This window comes from Pristis pectinata, chromosome 2 (genome assembly GCF_009764475.1).
Source record: "Pristis pectinata isolate sPriPec2 chromosome 2, sPriPec2.1.pri, whole genome shotgun sequence".
Lineage (NCBI taxonomy): Eukaryota > Metazoa > Chordata > Chondrichthyes > Rhinopristiformes > Pristidae > Pristis > Pristis pectinata.
The window spans coordinates 145,373,012-145,390,783 of record NC_067406.1 but is presented as its reverse complement, the minus strand read 5'-3'; the positions used below and the strand labels follow the sequence as shown (position 1 = coordinate 145,390,783).

Genomic DNA, 17,772 nt, shown 5'->3' with positions numbered 1-17,772 from the left:
CATTCAGTAATTTCTTGTCCTTTGACATAACTCTGTAGTAGTAAAGCTGCTTTTAACTGAAGGACAATGGTGGTAAAGTTCCTTATTTTAGACAGCCTTATTGGCAAGATGAGTTAATTCTGCAATTTGTTTTAAAGGGGTACTTTATCTGTCACATTTGTGGGAAATTGCACTGCGATGTCATTGAAATTTAGCAGCATAAGTGGCTTTTTTCCCCCACTCTATTTTCTTTTCTGTGCTCTAGTCTTTCACACTGGCATCAAGATGGACAAGAGGAAGGTCTGTTGCTTGCAAAGTGGAATATAGCACAAAGTCTGAGAACCCTGTGCGACCTATCAGCAGATATCCTGTTCCATATAAAAAGGACCTGCCATATGATATTGTTGAACTGATGGAGGAGGTGGAAACCAAGGTGGGTTTTCTTGTTAACATTACATAGAAATGGTGAGAGACAATTTCGCTCTTCTAGTATGTTCCGTCATTCACTTAGATCATTATTGAATTATAACTGTTGTTAGACCACATTTGGAATATTGTGTGCAGTTCTGGTCGCCACGTTACTGGAAGGATGTGGAAGCTTTGGAGAGGGTGCAGAAGAGGTTCACCAAATTGTTGCTTGGATTGGAGTGTACCAGCTACAACGAGAGGTTGGACAAACTTGGATTGTTTTCTCCAGAGCATCAGAGTTCCTAAAATTGAAGCAGAGATCAGGTAGACTTTGTCCCAGGGTGGAAATGTCAAATACTTGAGGTCATAGGTGTAAGGTGAGAGGGGGAAAGTTTAAAGGCAATAAACAAAGTTATTTAACATAGAGAATGGTAGGTGCCAGGGAAGGTGGTAGCAAGTATGATAGCAACATTTAGACAGGCACATGAACAGGCAGGGAATGGAGGGATATAGACCTCGTGCAGGTAGATGGGATTTGTTAAAATTGGCATCGTGGTCGGCACAGACATAGTGGGCTGAAGGGGCTTTTTCTGTGCTGTACTGTTCCATATTTAAAAATAAAAGAATGACTGAAAGGTTAAGGATGAAAACATTAGAATATGAGACAAAGCTAGCTAGAAAGGTAAAAGGGTCTCTGTAATTAGTTAAGAAGGATTAACAAGATGACTGTTGGTCCTGTTGAGAGTGACTCTGGTAATTACTAATGGGAAATAAAGAGCTGACAGAGGAACTAAACATGTATTTTGCTTCACTTCCAAGGATTTGAGCAGTAGGTGTAAATTGTGAATCTGAAGGCTGGGAGAATCCAGAAAATTATATTGCAGGGAACTGGCAATGAATGACTTGTTGGAGCTGCAAACCGACATCTCTGGGTTCAGATGGGCTTCACTCTCGGCTTTAAAAAGAACGGGCTAGTGAGATGGTTGATCCATTTGATTTTAATATTCCAGAATATCAAACAATGGCTTAGAGTACAGGATACTGCAAAAGTAACAGGATTGCACAACATGCAGGCTATAGTACGGAAGGACCAGACTCCAGATCTAATTGCACCTCTTTTAGTTGACAAAGTGATCTTTCCTCCTAGGTTTGTCCTGTTCATTAAAAGATCAACATTAGAGCCCCTTTATTGAAATGCACAAAGCAGTAGGAAGTGATCTTGGCTCAGAATATTGGGATGGAGAATTGGTTTGTATGGTGATAAGAAACCGCAAAGAACAGAAATTATTGATGGGAGTGGGTTATGGATCTGAAACGGTAGTTTTGTACACTTGGACAGAGTAGTCAAGAAATAATGGAGGCTTCTGACAGAAGTAGTGTGGTTCATTTTATTCTTGACTGGGCTAATCATATAGGCAAAGGTAATCTTGTGGAAGAATTTATGCAATGCATCTGATAAAGATTCCTGGAACAAGCCATTGGATCCAAGGGGTTTGACCCATCTAAGACAGGGATCAGGCTGTTTTAGATCTGGTCTTGTGCAATGGGATTATTGATTTGAGTGAAGGAGTCACTGGGGAAGAGTGATCATAACATAAAACTTCACACTTTATTGTGCGTAATAAACTTGGGGCTGAAACTATAGTCTAAAATACTATCATTAGGCATGATGGGAGAGTTGGCTAAAGTCAACTGGGAAATGATTGAAGGATGCTATTCCTCAATTACAAAATATTTTTCTTAATTATCAACCAAGTTGCATTCCTTTAAGAAATAAATCTACAAAGAAATGATTTGCCTTCTTCCATCAGTCTAAACCAATATGTTACAATGGTGATAAGCCTGAGGATTGTTAAAGTTTTAGACTAGCGAAGGTTAGCTCAAATAGTGATAAAATGGTAAATTAGCAAAAATAAACATTGGTTGCTTTAGAGTTGAGATGGATGGATTAATAATTGGAAATATGGAAATGACATGTTAATTTGTATCCGTCTTCACAACAGAGGACACAAATATATCATAAATAACAGGAAATGAAGGGCAAAAGGAAGGAATGAACTTGTTTATAAAAAAAAAATCACTAACTATTGTTGGAGAAAAAAATAGAATCAGCTGTCAGATTCCTTGGATCAGCTGTCCTACATCCAGGGCTCTAAAGGAAGTAGCTGGAGAGATAGGAGGTTCACAATTGGTAATTGGTTTATTATTGTCACAGATACCGAGGTATAGTGAAAAACTTAGTTTTGCATGCATCCATACAGATCATTTCACAACATCTGTACACTGAGGTTGCACAAGGGGGGAAGAAAACAATTACAGAATGTAATGTTACAGTTACAGAGAAAGTGCAGTGCAGGCAGACAAATCGAGTGCAAGGGCCATGATGAGGTAGATTGTGAGGTAAAGAGTCCATCTTATCGTACTAGGGAACTGTTCAATATTCTTGTAACAGTGGGATAGAAGCTGTGTTTGAGCCTGGTGGTGCGTGCTTTCAGGCTTTTGTATCTTCTCCCTGATCCTAGAAGTAACGAAGATTCTGGAAAAGTCATAGCGGAATTGAAAACAAAATTATATTAAAACAAGAAGGTATTAAGATTGCAACTCTGACCAATTTGTAGCAATTTCTCAGTTATGGTTACAAAGCATTTCCCTGCCAAATGGCTTTTGGATGCAATTCAATTTGGTAAATTCCTTGTATTCTGGATTTAGACAGTGAATACTTATTTGGGAAGTATACTGTTATCGATCCTGCTTTGATATTTCACTAAGTTAACGTCCTTTACAGAATAAAATAATACCCAATTTATTTTGGATTTTTATTTCTTCTTTCACAAATTGCAGTTAAATGATATCTTATCAATTTGCAGAGAGGTCTGCATTAGAATTACATTGTCCCAAAGGTCTGTGCAAAAACTGTAATCACACACGAGTATTACAAGGAATTATTATGACTAGCATTTGTACCCCATTGTAACTTTGTGATGAGTAGTTTTCCTTAAGTATTTAGTCTTTGATCAGCCATTGTAAGCATACAATTTGTGGTGTCCAATTTCCTCACCCATATTAACCTCCAGAAAGTTGAGTTGGGCAGGGGGTGGTGGTGGATTTAACAATGCTAATGCCAGTAAAGATTTCATCTTATTGGATTAGTAATTATCTACCATTTTTTGTAACATGAATGGCATTTGCTGCTTATCAGCCTATATTTGAATGTTATCCCATTCTTGCTACAGAGCAGGCAGGGATTACTTCACTATCTAAGGAGATGAGAATGGAATGGTACACTGCAACTATCTGTAAACATCTTCACCTCTGACCTTACCATGGAGAGCAGGTCATTGATGAAGCAGCTTAAGAAAGCTGGACATGAGACACTTCTTTAAGGAATTCCAGCAACAGTTGCTGGGGTGATCACTGCCATTGTTCTTTATGCCAGGTATGACAGCAGACAATGGAGTTATCCAATCATACGGTACGGAAACTGGCTCTTCAGCCCACTGTGTCCATAAAACCATCAAGTGTACATTTAAGAGCAATTTACAGTGGCCAATTAACTTGTCTCAAAGACATGCAGGTTGCCATGGGAAGAAACTGGGACACCCAGAGGAAACCTATGCTGGTACAAACTTCACATAAATAGCATCAGAGGTCAGGATTGAATCCAGGTGACTGGAACTGTGAGGCAGCAGCTCTAGTAGCTACGCCACTGTTGGTATAGCTAGTTTACTCAAATTTTATTTCTTGGTGCCACACAGTCAGATGCTTCCTTGATGTTAAAGGGCAGTCACACTTGTTTTGCTTCGAGAATTTGGTGTTATTTTCAGTTTTTGAAATAAGATTGCAATGAAATCTGGAGCAGAGGAAATGCAGTTCAACAGCTATGAGCATGAAATGCTGTCCACGGCGCCAAAAAGGTGCTAGCTGCCACTTCAGATGCATAGGCTAATGTAGTTTGAGAAACAAAGGACTGCAGATGCAGGAATCTAAATGAAAAACACAATGATGTTGGAGGGACTCAGCAGGCCAGGCAGCATCCGTGGAGAAAAGCAGGCAGTCAATGTTTTGGGTCAGGACCCTTCTGCAGAACTGAAGATAGGAAAAGGGGAAGCCCAATATATAGGATGGAAAAGCAGATCAGTGATAGGTGGACAAAAGAGGGGAGGCGGGGTGGGCACAAGGTGGTGATAGATGCAGGTAGAGAGATAGTGATAGGCAGGTGTGGGGGAGGAGGGGAGAGCAGATCCACCAGGGGAGGGGTCAAAGGTAAGGAGAGAGGAAAAAAAAGGGAAGAGAAGAAGCATGGTTGAGGTGGGTGGGGGGGTTACCTAAAGTGGGAGAATTCAATGTTCATGCCTTTAGGCTGCAAGGTTCCCAAGATGGAAAATGAGGTGCTGTTCCTCCAGTTTGCACTTGGAATTCTCCTGGCAGTGGAGGAGGCAGAGGACTGACATATCTATGATAGTGTGGGAGGGGGAGTTTGAAGTGACTGGCAATGGGGAGATGCAGGTCGCAGTTACGGACAGAGTGCAGGTGTTCTGTGAAATGGTCACCTAGTTTGTGTTTGGTCTCACCAATGTAGAGGAGGCCACACTTGGAGCACTGAATACAGTAGATGATATTAAGGGAGGTGCAGGTGAATCTCTGTCTCACCTGAAAGTGAGATGATTTAGGGGCAGGTATGGCAGGGGCAGTGGAAAGTTCCTGGAGTGGGATGGGTGGGGGGGGGTAAACTAGGGAGTTATGGAGAGCATGGTCCCTGCAAAAGACAAAGGGGTGGGGAAGGGAAGATGCGTTTGGTGGTGGGGTCCTGTTGGAGATGGTGGAAGTGGTGGAGAATGGTGTGTTGGATACGTAGATTGGTGGGATGAAATGTGAGGACAAGGGGGACCCTATCCCTGTTGGGTCTTGGAGGGGTGGGGGTGAGAGCGGAGGTGCAGGAAATGGTAGAGATACGGGTGCGAGCTCTTTCTCAGCCAGAGTCGGGTGGAAGCCCTGGTTAGAAAAGAAGTTGGACATCTTGGATGTTCTGGAATGGAAAGCCTCATCATGGGAGCAGATGTGGCAGAGGCAAAGAAATTGGAAAAAGGGGATCGCCTCCTTACAAGAGACACGATGGGAGGAGGTATAATCGAGGTAGCTGTGGACATCTGTAGCTGTAGTGGTAATTGCTTGAAGTGAAATTGTCCTTTCATTTTTGTGGATGTGATCTGCCTGGGCAATCGTCCACTTCAGTCATAGCTAAACTGGAGTAGCTTGGGTTGAACAACAGCAACTTTTGGAGCACATCCTTGCTGCTACCAGGATATTGTTAGACCCTTACCATTTGATGAATCTAATGCACTCAATTGGTTCTCTTAGGTAGAGTGAATCAATTTGGGTGAAGACAGACTGGTGTGATGGTAATCATAGAATCAAGGATATGTCAATCTATGAGATCAGTTGGTGTGAAATATAATTTTGCTACCTCTAGTAGCCCACACCTCACTGTTGCATTGTTGTTGTCAGGTATTAAAGAAGTTTAATGTTTAAGGTGATTGAACCATGGCTGAACCCTTGTTTGATGGCGTGTGCAGAAAGACATGCAGGAGCCACACCATGCATGCCTAAAAATTAAAAGTTAGATGCCAACATGAATATGCAGCACAAGACAGTTGTACTAAACTCCTAGAAACTGTTGAACTCTGAGCAAGTAATCCCACAACCAACATGTCATAACAGGTGAGATCCCAGAAGACTGGAGAGGATGGGAAGAAATTGCAGGGGCCCTTGCAGAGATATTCCGTCAATTTTAGCCGCAAGTGAATACCGGAAGGCTGGAGGGTGGCTAATGTTGTGCTTTCATTTAAGAAGGACTGAAAGGACAAGCCAGGGAACTACAGGCCAGTGAGCCTAACATTATTGGTGGGAAAGTTACTGGAGGAGACTCCAAGAGACAGGATCTACCTGATGGAGGTGATTGATGAAGGTAGAGCTGTGGATGTTGTCTACATGGATTTTAGTAAGGTATTTGACAAGGTCCCTTATGGGAGGCTCATCCAGAAGATTTAAGATGCATGGGATCCAAGGTGACTTGCCTGTTTGGATTCAGAATTAGCTTGCCCATAGAAGACAGGGTAGTGGTCGATGGGACTTCTTCTGGCTGGAGGTCCGTGATTAGTGATGTTCTGCAGGCATCCATACTGGGACCTCTGCTGTTGTAAATGACCTGGATGAAAATGGGTTAGTAAGTTTGCAGATGATACAAAGTGAATAGTGTAGAAGATTGCCAAAGGCTACAGCGTGATATAGATCAGTTGCAGATAAGGGGTGGAGAAATAGCAGATGAAGTTTAATCTGGCCAAATGTGAAGTGTTGTTACTTGGGAGATCAAATGTAAGAGACAGTTCACTGTTAATGGCAAGACCCTTAACAGTGTTGATGAGCAGAGGGATCTTGGGGTCCAAGTGCATAACTCCCTGAAAGTGGCTGCACAGGTTGATAGGGTGGTAAAGAAGGCAGATGGTGTTAAGTTCAAGAGTTGGGAAGTTATGTTGCAGCTTTATAAAACTCTCGGCTGCATCTGGAGTAGTGCATTCAATTCTGGTCGCCCTGCTATAGGATGTGGAGGCTATGGAGAAGGTGCAGAAGAGGTTTACCAGGATGCTACCTGGATTAGAGGGCATGTGCTTTAAGAGGTTAGACAAACTTGGGTTATTTTCTCTGGAGCTGTGGAGGCTGAGGGGAGACCTGATAGAGGTTTATAAGATCATGAGAGGCACAAATAAGAGTATGGTATCTTTTCCCCATGGTCGAAATGTTTAATGCTAGAAGGCATGCATTTAAGGTGAAAGGGGATATGTTCAAGAGATGTGTGAGGCAAGTTTTTTTTTACAGAGTTGTGGATGCCTGGGGTGGTGGTGGAGGCAAATAAGAGTGAGTTGTTTAAGAGACTCTTAGGCACGTGAATGTGCAGGAAATGGAGCAATATGGACATTGTGTAGGCAGAAGGGATTAGTTGGGGCATTTAATTACTAGTTTAATTAGATCGGCACAATACTGTGGGCCGAAGGGCCTGTTCCTGTGTTGTACTGTTCTATGTACCTGCATTTGGAAAGGCACAGACTGATTAGGGATAGTCAGCATGGCTTTGTGTGTGGGAAATTGCATTCCACACATCTGATCGAGTTTTTAAAGTGGTGACCAAGAGAATTGATGAGTGCATGGACATCAGCAAGGCCTTTGACAAGGTCCTGCATGGTAGGCTAGTCTGAAAGGTTAGATCACATGGGATATAGGGTGAGTAAGCCAATCAGATGAAACATTGGCTTTGAGGAAGGAGTCAGAGGGTGGCAGTGGAGGTTTGTTATTCAGATTGGAGGCCTCTGACCAGTGGTATTCTGCAGGGATCAGTACTGGGTCCACTTTATTTTGTCATCTCTATTGATATGGTGGTGTAGTGGACAGTGAAGAAGGTTGTCTAAGATTACGACAGGATCTAGATTAACTAGGGAAGTGGGTCAAGGAATTGCAAATGGAATTTAAGTTGGACAAGTGCGAGGTGTTGCATTTTGGACAGTAGGGCCCTAAGGAGTGTTGTAGAACAGAGGGACCGAGGAGTACAAGTACATAGTTCTCTGAAAGTGGTGACACAGGTAGACAGGTGGTGGTGAAGGCATTTGGCATGCTTGCTTTTATCGATTAGTACATTGAGTACAGGAGTTGGGATGTCACCTTGCAATAGCACATGTCATTGGTGAGAATACACTTGGAGTATTGTGTGCAATTCTAGTTATCCAATGAAAGGGAGGATGTCATTAAGCTGGAAAGCATGCAGAAATGATTTACAAAGATGCTCCCTGGACTGGAGGGCTTGAGTTATAAGGAGAGGCTGGATAGGCTAGGACTTCTTTTCCTGGAGTGTAGGAGGTTAACCTGGTAAATTGAGGGGGGAAACTTTGGAGAGGGTACAGAAATTGTTCACCAGGATGTTGCCTGGTTTACAGGATATCAGCTTTAAGGAGAGATTGGACAAACTTGGATTGTTTTCTCTGGAATGTAAGAGGCTGAGGGGTGACCTGATAGAAGTTTATAAAATTATGAGAGATTTAGGTAGTCAGGATTTTTTTTCCAGTATGGAAATGTCAAATACTAGAGGGCATAGGTTCAAGGTGAAACGGGAATGTTTAAAGGAGAATTACGAGGCAAATTACTTTTGCACAGTGGTAGGTACCTGGAACATGCTGCCAGGGAAGTGATAGAAGCAGGTTAGATGGCAACGTTTAAGAAGCATTTAGACAGGCACATGAACAGGCAGGGAATGAAAGGATATAGACCACGTGCAGGCAGATGGGATTAGTTTAGATTGGCATCATGATCAGCACAAACATCATGAATTGAAGGGCCTGTTCCTGTGCTATACTGTTCTGTTCTTTAAATTTTTTATAGCAAAGTGGATGACACATTTTTCCACATTACATTCCATCTACCGTGTCCTTGCCTATTCACTTAGCCTGTCTATATCCCCCACAAAGCCTTTCTGCACCTGCCCCAAATCCCAAACTGCCATCGAGTATCATCAGCAAAATTAGATACTTCAACAGTTTGACCTCCATTGTTCATATCTGTGGCACCTAACTTGAAAGTTACTTACAAAATAGAATTAAGAACAGAAGTCGGCCACTCTGCTACTTGATGGCTGGCATGGACATGGTGTCTGTGGGGTCTGTTTCTGTGCTCTACAACTCTGAGGTGAGAGGTTTCTGAATGAAGTGGATGAAATGTTTCTTCTGAGGGTCATGAATCTATTTCCCTTCCATGATCTTCAGAGAAAAAGTTTCAGCTCATCCATCTTAAATGGGGAAGCCCTGTATTTTTAAATGTGATTGAAGTTCTAGATTCTCCCACAAGGAAACAACTCTTCACATCCACCTTGTCAAAACCTCTGGCTTGTTGACCTGAGTCATGAAGCACAGAAACAGGCCCTTCAGCCCACTGTGCCTATGCCAGCCATCAAGCACATACTATTATCAGTCGTAATTCCCTCCAATTGGTGCAGAGCCTTCTGTGCCAAAGCATTTCGAGTTGTCATCTGACAATTCAAATATTGTGACTTCCTGTCTCCACCCCCCTCAGGCAGTAAATTCCAAATTTTGACCACCCTCTGTTAACCAGTCTTCAAGCCACTCCACTGTATTAGAAGATAGAGAAGCTCATAGAAGATGGAGAGTAAGAGTGGAAGGCTGTTATTCTGGCTGGAGGTCTATGACCAGTGGTGTTCTGCAAGGATTGGTGCTGGGACCTCTGTTGTTTGCAATATATATATATATATATATATCAATGATTTAGATGAAAATATAGATGGGTGGATTAACAAGTTTTTGGATGACACCAAGATTGGTGGAGTTGTGGACAGTGTGAAGGACTATCAAAGAATTCAGTGGGATATGGATCAGTTACAGATATGGGCAGAGAAATGGCAGATGGAGTTAAATCTGGGCAAGTGTGAGGTGTTGCACTTTGGGAGGTCAAACGAAAGGAGAAAGTATACAATTATTGGTAGGCCCCTTAATAGCATTGAGGTACAGAGGGATCCTGGAGTCCAAGTCCGTAGTTCACTGGAACTGGCTACACAGGTGGATAAGGTAGTAAAGAATGTGTATGGCATGCTTGCCTTCATTGGTAGGGATGTTGAGTATAAGGGTAAGGAAGTCATGTTGCAGCTATATAAAACTTTAGTCAGACCACACTTGGAGTATTGTGTGCAGTTCTGGTCACCCCATTATGGGAAGGATGCGGAGAGGGTGCAGAAGAGGTTCCCTAGAATGCTGCCTGAATTAGAGAGTATGAGCTATAAGGAGAGGTTGAACAAACTTGGATTGTTTTCTCTGGAGCGTTAGAAGCTGAGGGGAGACCTGATAGAGGTTTTTAAAGTTATGAGAGGCAGAGATGGGGTAGACAGTCAGAATCTTTTCCCCAGGTTAGAAATGTCGAACACCAGAGGACATGCTTTTCAGGTTAGACGGAAGTTTAAAGGTGACATAAGGGGCAAGTTTTTTTACGCAGCGAGTGGTGGTGCCTGGAATGGGTTTCCGGGGTAGTGGTGGAAGCAGGCAGTTTAATAGAGTTTAAGAGGCTTTTGGATAGACCCACGAGTATGAAGGGAATGGAGGGATATGGACGATACACAGGAGTACATTTAGTATAAATTGGCATCAAGATTGGCACAAAAGCGCTGTACTGTTCTATGTGTTATCCTCAAACTAGTACTTGATCAAAGGCCTTCTGAAAGTCCAAATATCACAAATCAACTGCTTTGCTTCAATCTATTCTGTTGATTACAAATTCAAAACAAATGGAATTGTCAAACAACTTCCTCAATCTACTATTGTTTTTAAATCCAGTTAACCAATTTCTTAATGAATCCCACCACTTTCCAAACTAAATGTCAGGCCACAGTGAATTTCATCAGTGAGTTTTTAATCTCATCTCATTCCTCATATTAGCAGCAGCAATTTTTTGTCTTCCCCATTTCACATCAGCTGCAAATTTCAACATTCTACCCAGACCTCTTTTACAGTGAATAGAATGGCCATTGGGACACCACTTAACAATGAGAAATGCCCCTTTAACTTTGATTTTTGTTTCTGCAATTTTTTAATCCATTATTCTTTCCTCCAGCTAATTCTATAAAGTATTTTTTGTAATCTCTCTATCCTGTCCAAGGCATTTCTTTGGTTCATTTATGGGCAATCTACTGCAATTTCACTAGAACCATAGAACAATACAGGCCCTTTGGCCCACCATGTTGTGCCGCCCTTCAAACCACTCCTAAGACGATCTCACCCCTTCCTCCCACATATCCCTCCATCTTAAATTCCTCCATATACTTATCTAACAATCTCTTGAACTTGTCCAATGTATCAGCTTCCAAGACCACCCCAGGCAGTGCATTCCATGCACCAACCACACTCTGGGTGAAAAACCTCCCTCTGACATCTCCCTTGAACTTCCCACCCATTACCTTAAAGCCATTTCCTCTTGTTTTGAGCATTGGTGCCCTGGGAAAGAGGTGCTGGCTGTCCACTCTATTCCTCTCAATATCTTGTATACCTCTATCATGTATCCCCTCATCCTCTTCCTCTCCAATGAGAACAGCCCTAGCTCACTAAAGGAGGATCCAGACAGCATCCTGGTAAATCTCCTCTGCATCCTTTCCAACGCCTCCACATCCTTCCTATAATGAGGCGACCAGAACTGGACACAGTACTCCAAGTGTGGCCTAACCAGAGTTTTGTAAAGCTGTATCATCACTTCGCGGCTCTTAAACTCGATCCCCCGACTTATGAAAGCTAACGTCCCATAAGCTTTCTTAACTACCCTATCTACCTGTGAGGCAACTTTCAGGGATCTGTGGATATGAACCCCAAAGTGTACTACCTCACACTTCTCTGGATTGAACTCCATCTGCCACTTGTCAGCCCAGCTCTGCATCCTATCAATATCTCTCTGCAAGCTTCGACAGCCCTCCATACTATCCACAATACCACCAATCTTTGTGTCATCTGCAAACTTGCTAACCCAGCCTTCCACCCCCTCATCTAAGTCATTAATAAATATCACAAAAGGTAGAGGTCCCAGAACCGATCCCTGTGGGACACCACTAGTCACAGCCTTCCAATCCAAATGCACTCCCTCCACCACAACCCTCTGCTTTCTACAGGCAAGCCAATTCTGAATCCACATGGCCAAGCCTCCCTGGATCCCTTGGCCTCTGACCTTCTGAAGAAGCCTACCATGAGGAACCTCATCAAATGCCTTACTAAAATCCATGTAGACCACATCCACTGCACTACCCCCATCAATTTTCCGGTCACTTCCTCAAAGAACCCTATCAGGCTTGTGAGGCAAGATCTTCCCTTCAAAAAGCCATGCTGGCTGTCCCTAATCAGTCCATGATTCTCTAAATGCTCATAGATCCTATCTCTTAGAATCTTTTTAACAGCTTACCCACCACAGACGTAAGGCTCACCGGCCTGTAATTCTCTGGACTACCTCTACTACCTTTTTTGAATAAGGGGACAACATTTGCAACCCTCCAATCCTCTGGTACCAACCCCATAGACAATGAGGACTCAAAGATCCTAACCGATGGTTCAGCAGTCTCCTCCCTCACCTCATGAAGCAGCCTGGGGAATATTCCGTCAGGCCTCAGGGACTTATCTGTCCTAATATTTTCTAACAGCTCCAACACATCCTCTCTCTCAGTATCTACATACTCTAGAACATTACCCTCACCAACACTGTCCTCAGCATCACCAAGACCCCTCTCCTTGGTGAAAACTGAAGAGAAGTATTCATTGAGAACCTCACCCACTTCCACAGCTTCCAGGCACAGCCTCCCACCTTTGTCTTTAATCGGACCTACCTTTACCCTAGCCATCCTTCTGCTCTTTACGTACGAGAAAAAAGCCATGGGATTCTCCTTAACCCTACTCGTCAGAGCCTTTTTATGTCCCCTTCTTGCTTTCCTCAGCCCTTTCTAAGTTCCTTCCTTGCTACTCTATATTCCTCACGAGCCCTGTCCGATCCTTGCCGCTTACACCTTATGTATGCTGCCACCTTCTTCCTAACTAGTTGTTCCACCTTTCTCGTCACCCACGGTTCCTTCACCCTACCATTCCTTTTCTGCCTCACTGGGACAAATTTATCCCTAATATCCTGCAAAAGATCCCTGAACATCGACCACATCTCCATAGTACATTTCCCTTCAAAAATGTCATCCCAATTTACATTCCCAAATTCTCGCCATATAGCCTCATAATTCGCCTTTCCCCAATTAAGTATCTTCCCGTCCTCTTTGCTCCTATCCCTGTCCACGACAATTCTAAAGGTTATGGAGCAATGGTCACTGTCCCCCAAATGCTCACCCACCGATAGATGTCACCTGTCCCGGTTCATTACCTAAAACTAGATCTAATATGTCATTCCCTCAAGTCGGCCTGTCAACATACTGTGTCAGGAATCCGTCCTCGACACACTTAATGAACTGCGCCCTGTCTAAACCCTTGGCGCTAAGTAGGTGCCAATCAATATTTGGAAAGTTGAAGTCTCTCATTATAATAACCCTGTTATTTTCGCATCTCTCCAAAAACTGCCTCCCAATCTGCTCCTCAGTATCCCTACTGCTACTGGGGGGCCTACAGAATACTCCCAGGAGGGTGACTACCCTGTTCTGCAGCTGTAACAGTGTCCCTGACCAGTATCGCCACCCCTCCTCCTCTTCTCCTCCCTTCCCTATCCCTTTTAAAACACTGAAAACCAGGAATATTCAATATCCATTCCTGCCCTGATGTCAGCCATGTCTCTGTAATAGCCACAATATCGTAGTCCCATGTACTTATCCAAGCTCTCAGTTCACCTCCCTTATTCCTGATGCTTCTCGCATTTAAGTAAACACACTTTAGCCCATCCACCTTACTACTTTTATAGCCTGTACTCTGCTTCTCCTTCCTCAAAGCCTCTCTACCTGTCAGATCTGACTTTTCCCCATCCCCTTCTTCCTCTGACCTACTCCTCCGGTTCACATCCCCCTCACAAACTAGTTTAAACCCTCCCGAACCACCCTAGCAAACCTGGCCGCAAAGATATTGGCCCCCCCCTCTGGTTTGGGTGTAACCCGTCCTCTCTGTACAGGTCCCACCTTCCCCAGAAGAGATCCCAATGATCCAAAAATCTAAAACCCTCCCTCCTGCACCAACTTCTCAGCCATGCATTTATTTGCCATCTCCTCCTATTCTTACCTTCACTATCACGTGGCACTGGCAGCAATCCCGAGATTGCTACCCTTGAGGTCCTGTTCTTCAGCCTTCTGCTTAGCTCACTAAACTCACTTTCAGGACCTCATCCCTTTTCCCACCTATGTCGTTGGTACCAACATGAACCACGACTTCTGGCTGTTCTCCCTCCCGCTCCTGAATCCTGTGGACCCAATCAGTGACATTTCGTATGCACCATTTCCGTTACGTTATTTACTAATGTATCGTTAGTTCATTGATGTTAAATTTGAATGAAACAGCTTTTTACTCAGTCACATTCAATTTTTTTTGTACAGCCGAAAGTATTTATTGGAAAATGCATTTTATTCAACTTTTAAACAGTGTCTAACCTGGAGAAATCTTCAATATTACTTCTGCTTTACAGAATGGGTTTTTGCCAAACATATTTAAAGCACTTTCCTATCGACCTGTGGAATTCAGGGCATTCTTTGCATACTACAATGCTATAATGAAGAAAGAAACAGGTATGATAGAATGAAATGGCATTAGTTGGTTCAGATTTTTTTTCTATGACATGTACTCATGGTTATGTATCCAGTTGCTTTTGTGCCTGATATTTGCAACATCCAATTTGCTATATTGTCACTTAATGTTCAGCTCCTTGCACATTGGCGTGACTGGATAGCAAGCTAAGATTATGGGAATAGAGGAGCAATATTCTGAGATTTAAGGGCAGACGGGAACAAGTCTACGGGTGGATGATTGTGGAGGCATTACATACCAGTGCAGTGGTTGTATTGAAATTCCATAACAGGTTATTGAATTTAATATTTTTGGTAAATCATGGGCTGAATAAACTATTAGCTAAAAGAGCAATTCATTGTTTTAAAGTCTCAGCGTGATTATGTTTTTTGGGCAAATCGTACAAGTATTTCACGCGGAGGAGGATACGGGCAAAACAGGAGGATCACTTGGGGTTACTTTAGCAACAAGCTGCTACAGATACAATTGCTCTCATCCACCTTGTGTTTGTATTTTAGCAAAAGTATACCAGGTTTTTGATGAATTCTCGACTAACACCAGAAAGGATTTTCTTCATTTCCCCCTGCTAGAATATATATGAATCTATGGTTTATAACCAATAAATTAATATTTTGGAGAAAACTTGACGTGTTGAATTCTTTCGATGAAAATTGGTTAAAAGAAATGCCTGAACTCTTTTTCCCACCTTGTACCACAAATTTGTTTTTAGGAAATCTCAGCAAAGCAGACAGGGAACTTATTATTGTGGCCACAAGTGCGAATAACTGTTGTCCCTACTGTGTGATAGCGCATAGTGCCATACATCGCCTTTATTCAAAAAATCCAATTCTGGCAGATCAGGTGAGTTATTAAATATTTTGTTTGAAGATCCTTTTTGTTTTGTAACATCTGTCAATTTAGCCAGTTAGTGACTTCCCCTCCAATCTGTTCCCTTCAGGTTGTTGTGAACAGGCAGTTGGCTGATCTGGATGATCGGCAGCGGGCCATGTTGGATTTTGCCCTTGCTGTGAGCAATGCTGAAAACATCAGTGAAGACCATCTCAAAAACCTGGAGAAGCACGGATTTGATAAAGAGGATGCCTGGGATATTGGCACAATAACTGCATTCTTTGCAATGTCTAACCGTTTGGCTCACTTCATTGATTTGCGTCCAAATGAAGAATTTTATACATTGGGAAGATTGCCCAAAGAGAAAGAAAAAAAGGAGGGTTAAGAGAACTGATTTCAAATTTTTGATTTCATCCAGATGCTTATTTTGAAAATAGCACACCATATTTAAGTTTGAAGTGAAGGTTCTGGAATCCTTGCCTCTCCTCCTGCAAAATGCAAAGTTAAAACCAGAAGTAAAAGAGGATGATTTCTGTGCAAGTATGCAATTAATCCAGGATACTAAATGCAGTCTGTAAAAGTAGAACATAACCATTGTGATCATGCATTTATTGAAAAAGCACCAAAGGAAGTGGCAGTTAGGTGATGGGATTGCGCTCTCTGTTTCATTTTATGTACATTATGTAAATTATGTCAGCACATCTAGATATCTCTAGCAGTTCCAAACTATAATTACTGGTATAATACAGTAATTCTGATATTCAAGGTGAATCAAACCAATCCATGAATTTACTGTGTCATTCACAATTTGGGCATGAATGGATTAACATTAAACCTTGTTGGTTCACATTTAAACCAGAACTTTTGGCGGTTTTCAGAAAATTGTGATGACCATTGTACAATTTTGATTTTTTTTTTGGAGTTCAGAGACATTCAAATTAAATATAATCTTTGGTGCAACGATTTTAATCTTAAATACTTGAGCCAGCTAAAGAGGAGGACTGTTTCTTTTGGATGGAAAAAACATTTCCAAAAAATGGAACACAAAATGAAAAATGATAGTGCTCACACTTCAGTTATGTAAATAGTGAAGTGAAGGTACCATGAATATAGTGTTATACCTATAGCTCTGTATTCATGGTATCTTCACTTTACTATTATACCTATAAGGAAGAGCTTGAGAAACTGGCTTTTTTCAAGAATATGAAATGTTTTGATGGTAAACAGTGATAGAGTGAATTGTTAATTCACAGAAAACCTCAGTTCAAGATATTAATAATAAAAACAAAGAGGGAAATTAAGGCATTCCTCTCCTTTTATTGGACAAAAGTAGCTACTTGTGAGAAAAACTAATCATTGAAATAGAAATAACATGAAGGAAGAACTTAAAGATTTGAAAATGGGATTGAAGTCGAGTTTCCACTTAAAGCTGGAACTGGTGTAAGCTAATTGGGTAGCTTCTGCAATTGAAATTAAAACCAAAATTACTGTCAAGCCATTCAACTTTAATGGAACTCAAATCGTATTGACACTGTAAATTTAAATCCAGTTTAAAATTAACATTTCAACTTCAAATTTTAATCCTAACAAACAATGGGGAATAAATTAAATAAAACCCATGGAATACAAAACAGAATTGACAAGATTCTAATCTGTAGCTCATGAATGAAGTGCAAATCATTATCATTTTACATTATATACTTCTGTATATAGATTCAGAAAATATCAGTTTTGGCTAATCCAACAAGAGGGCAATCAATTAAGAAAAACACATTCAACCAAGGAAAACATTCTATGGTGCTTATGTTTTTGGGTTTATGCACATGATATTTTCTTTTGATTAAATTGGTGATATTTAATCAATGCAGGTCTCAATGTAGGATGGAACCTTGATTGAGGAAAATAAATAAATAATCATGTTGCAGATTTCACTCTGGCGTTCAAAAATACAACTTCTCGGATGACTGCAGTGGGGGATGTTGGATCAAGGGTAACAGGAATTAAGTGGCAGCGGCAAATGAGGGGGTGGGAAGAATTAATCAGTTTTATTATCACTTGTGCAATGTGAAATTTGTAGTTTTGCAGCAGCAGTACAGTACAAAGACAACATTACTATAAATTACAAAAATGGTGCAAAAAGGAAAAGTGGGGGAGTGAGGTAGGTCTTGGGATGGAGAGGGCAGGAAAGTGCATGATGAGATTGGGGGTAAAGGGCTGGAGGACAGGGCTAAGGGAATGGTGGTGTGGAGGAGGGGTATGT

The 17,772-nt window shown here is 41.9% G+C and overlaps 1 protein-coding gene across 2 annotated transcripts in view; it reads left to right on the top strand.

Annotated features, from left to right (window-relative positions):
* Positions 1–17,443, top strand: part of si:ch211-175m2.5 (uncharacterized protein LOC568697 homolog) — a 39,307-nt gene extending 21,864 nt beyond the window's left edge. For both annotated transcript variants that reach the window (XM_052037766.1, XM_052037756.1), the window contains exons 2-5: positions 245–412; positions 14,566–14,665; positions 15,394–15,524; positions 15,622–17,443. In XM_052037766.1, coding sequence (XP_051893726.1) covers positions 245–412; positions 14,566–14,665; positions 15,394–15,524; positions 15,622–15,897 — 675 coding nt within the window. In that variant the 3' untranslated portion in view covers positions 15,898–17,443. The remainder of the gene's footprint in view (positions 1–244; positions 413–14,565; positions 14,666–15,393; positions 15,525–15,621) is intronic.
* The last annotated feature ends 329 nt before the right edge of the window (positions 17,444–17,772 follow it).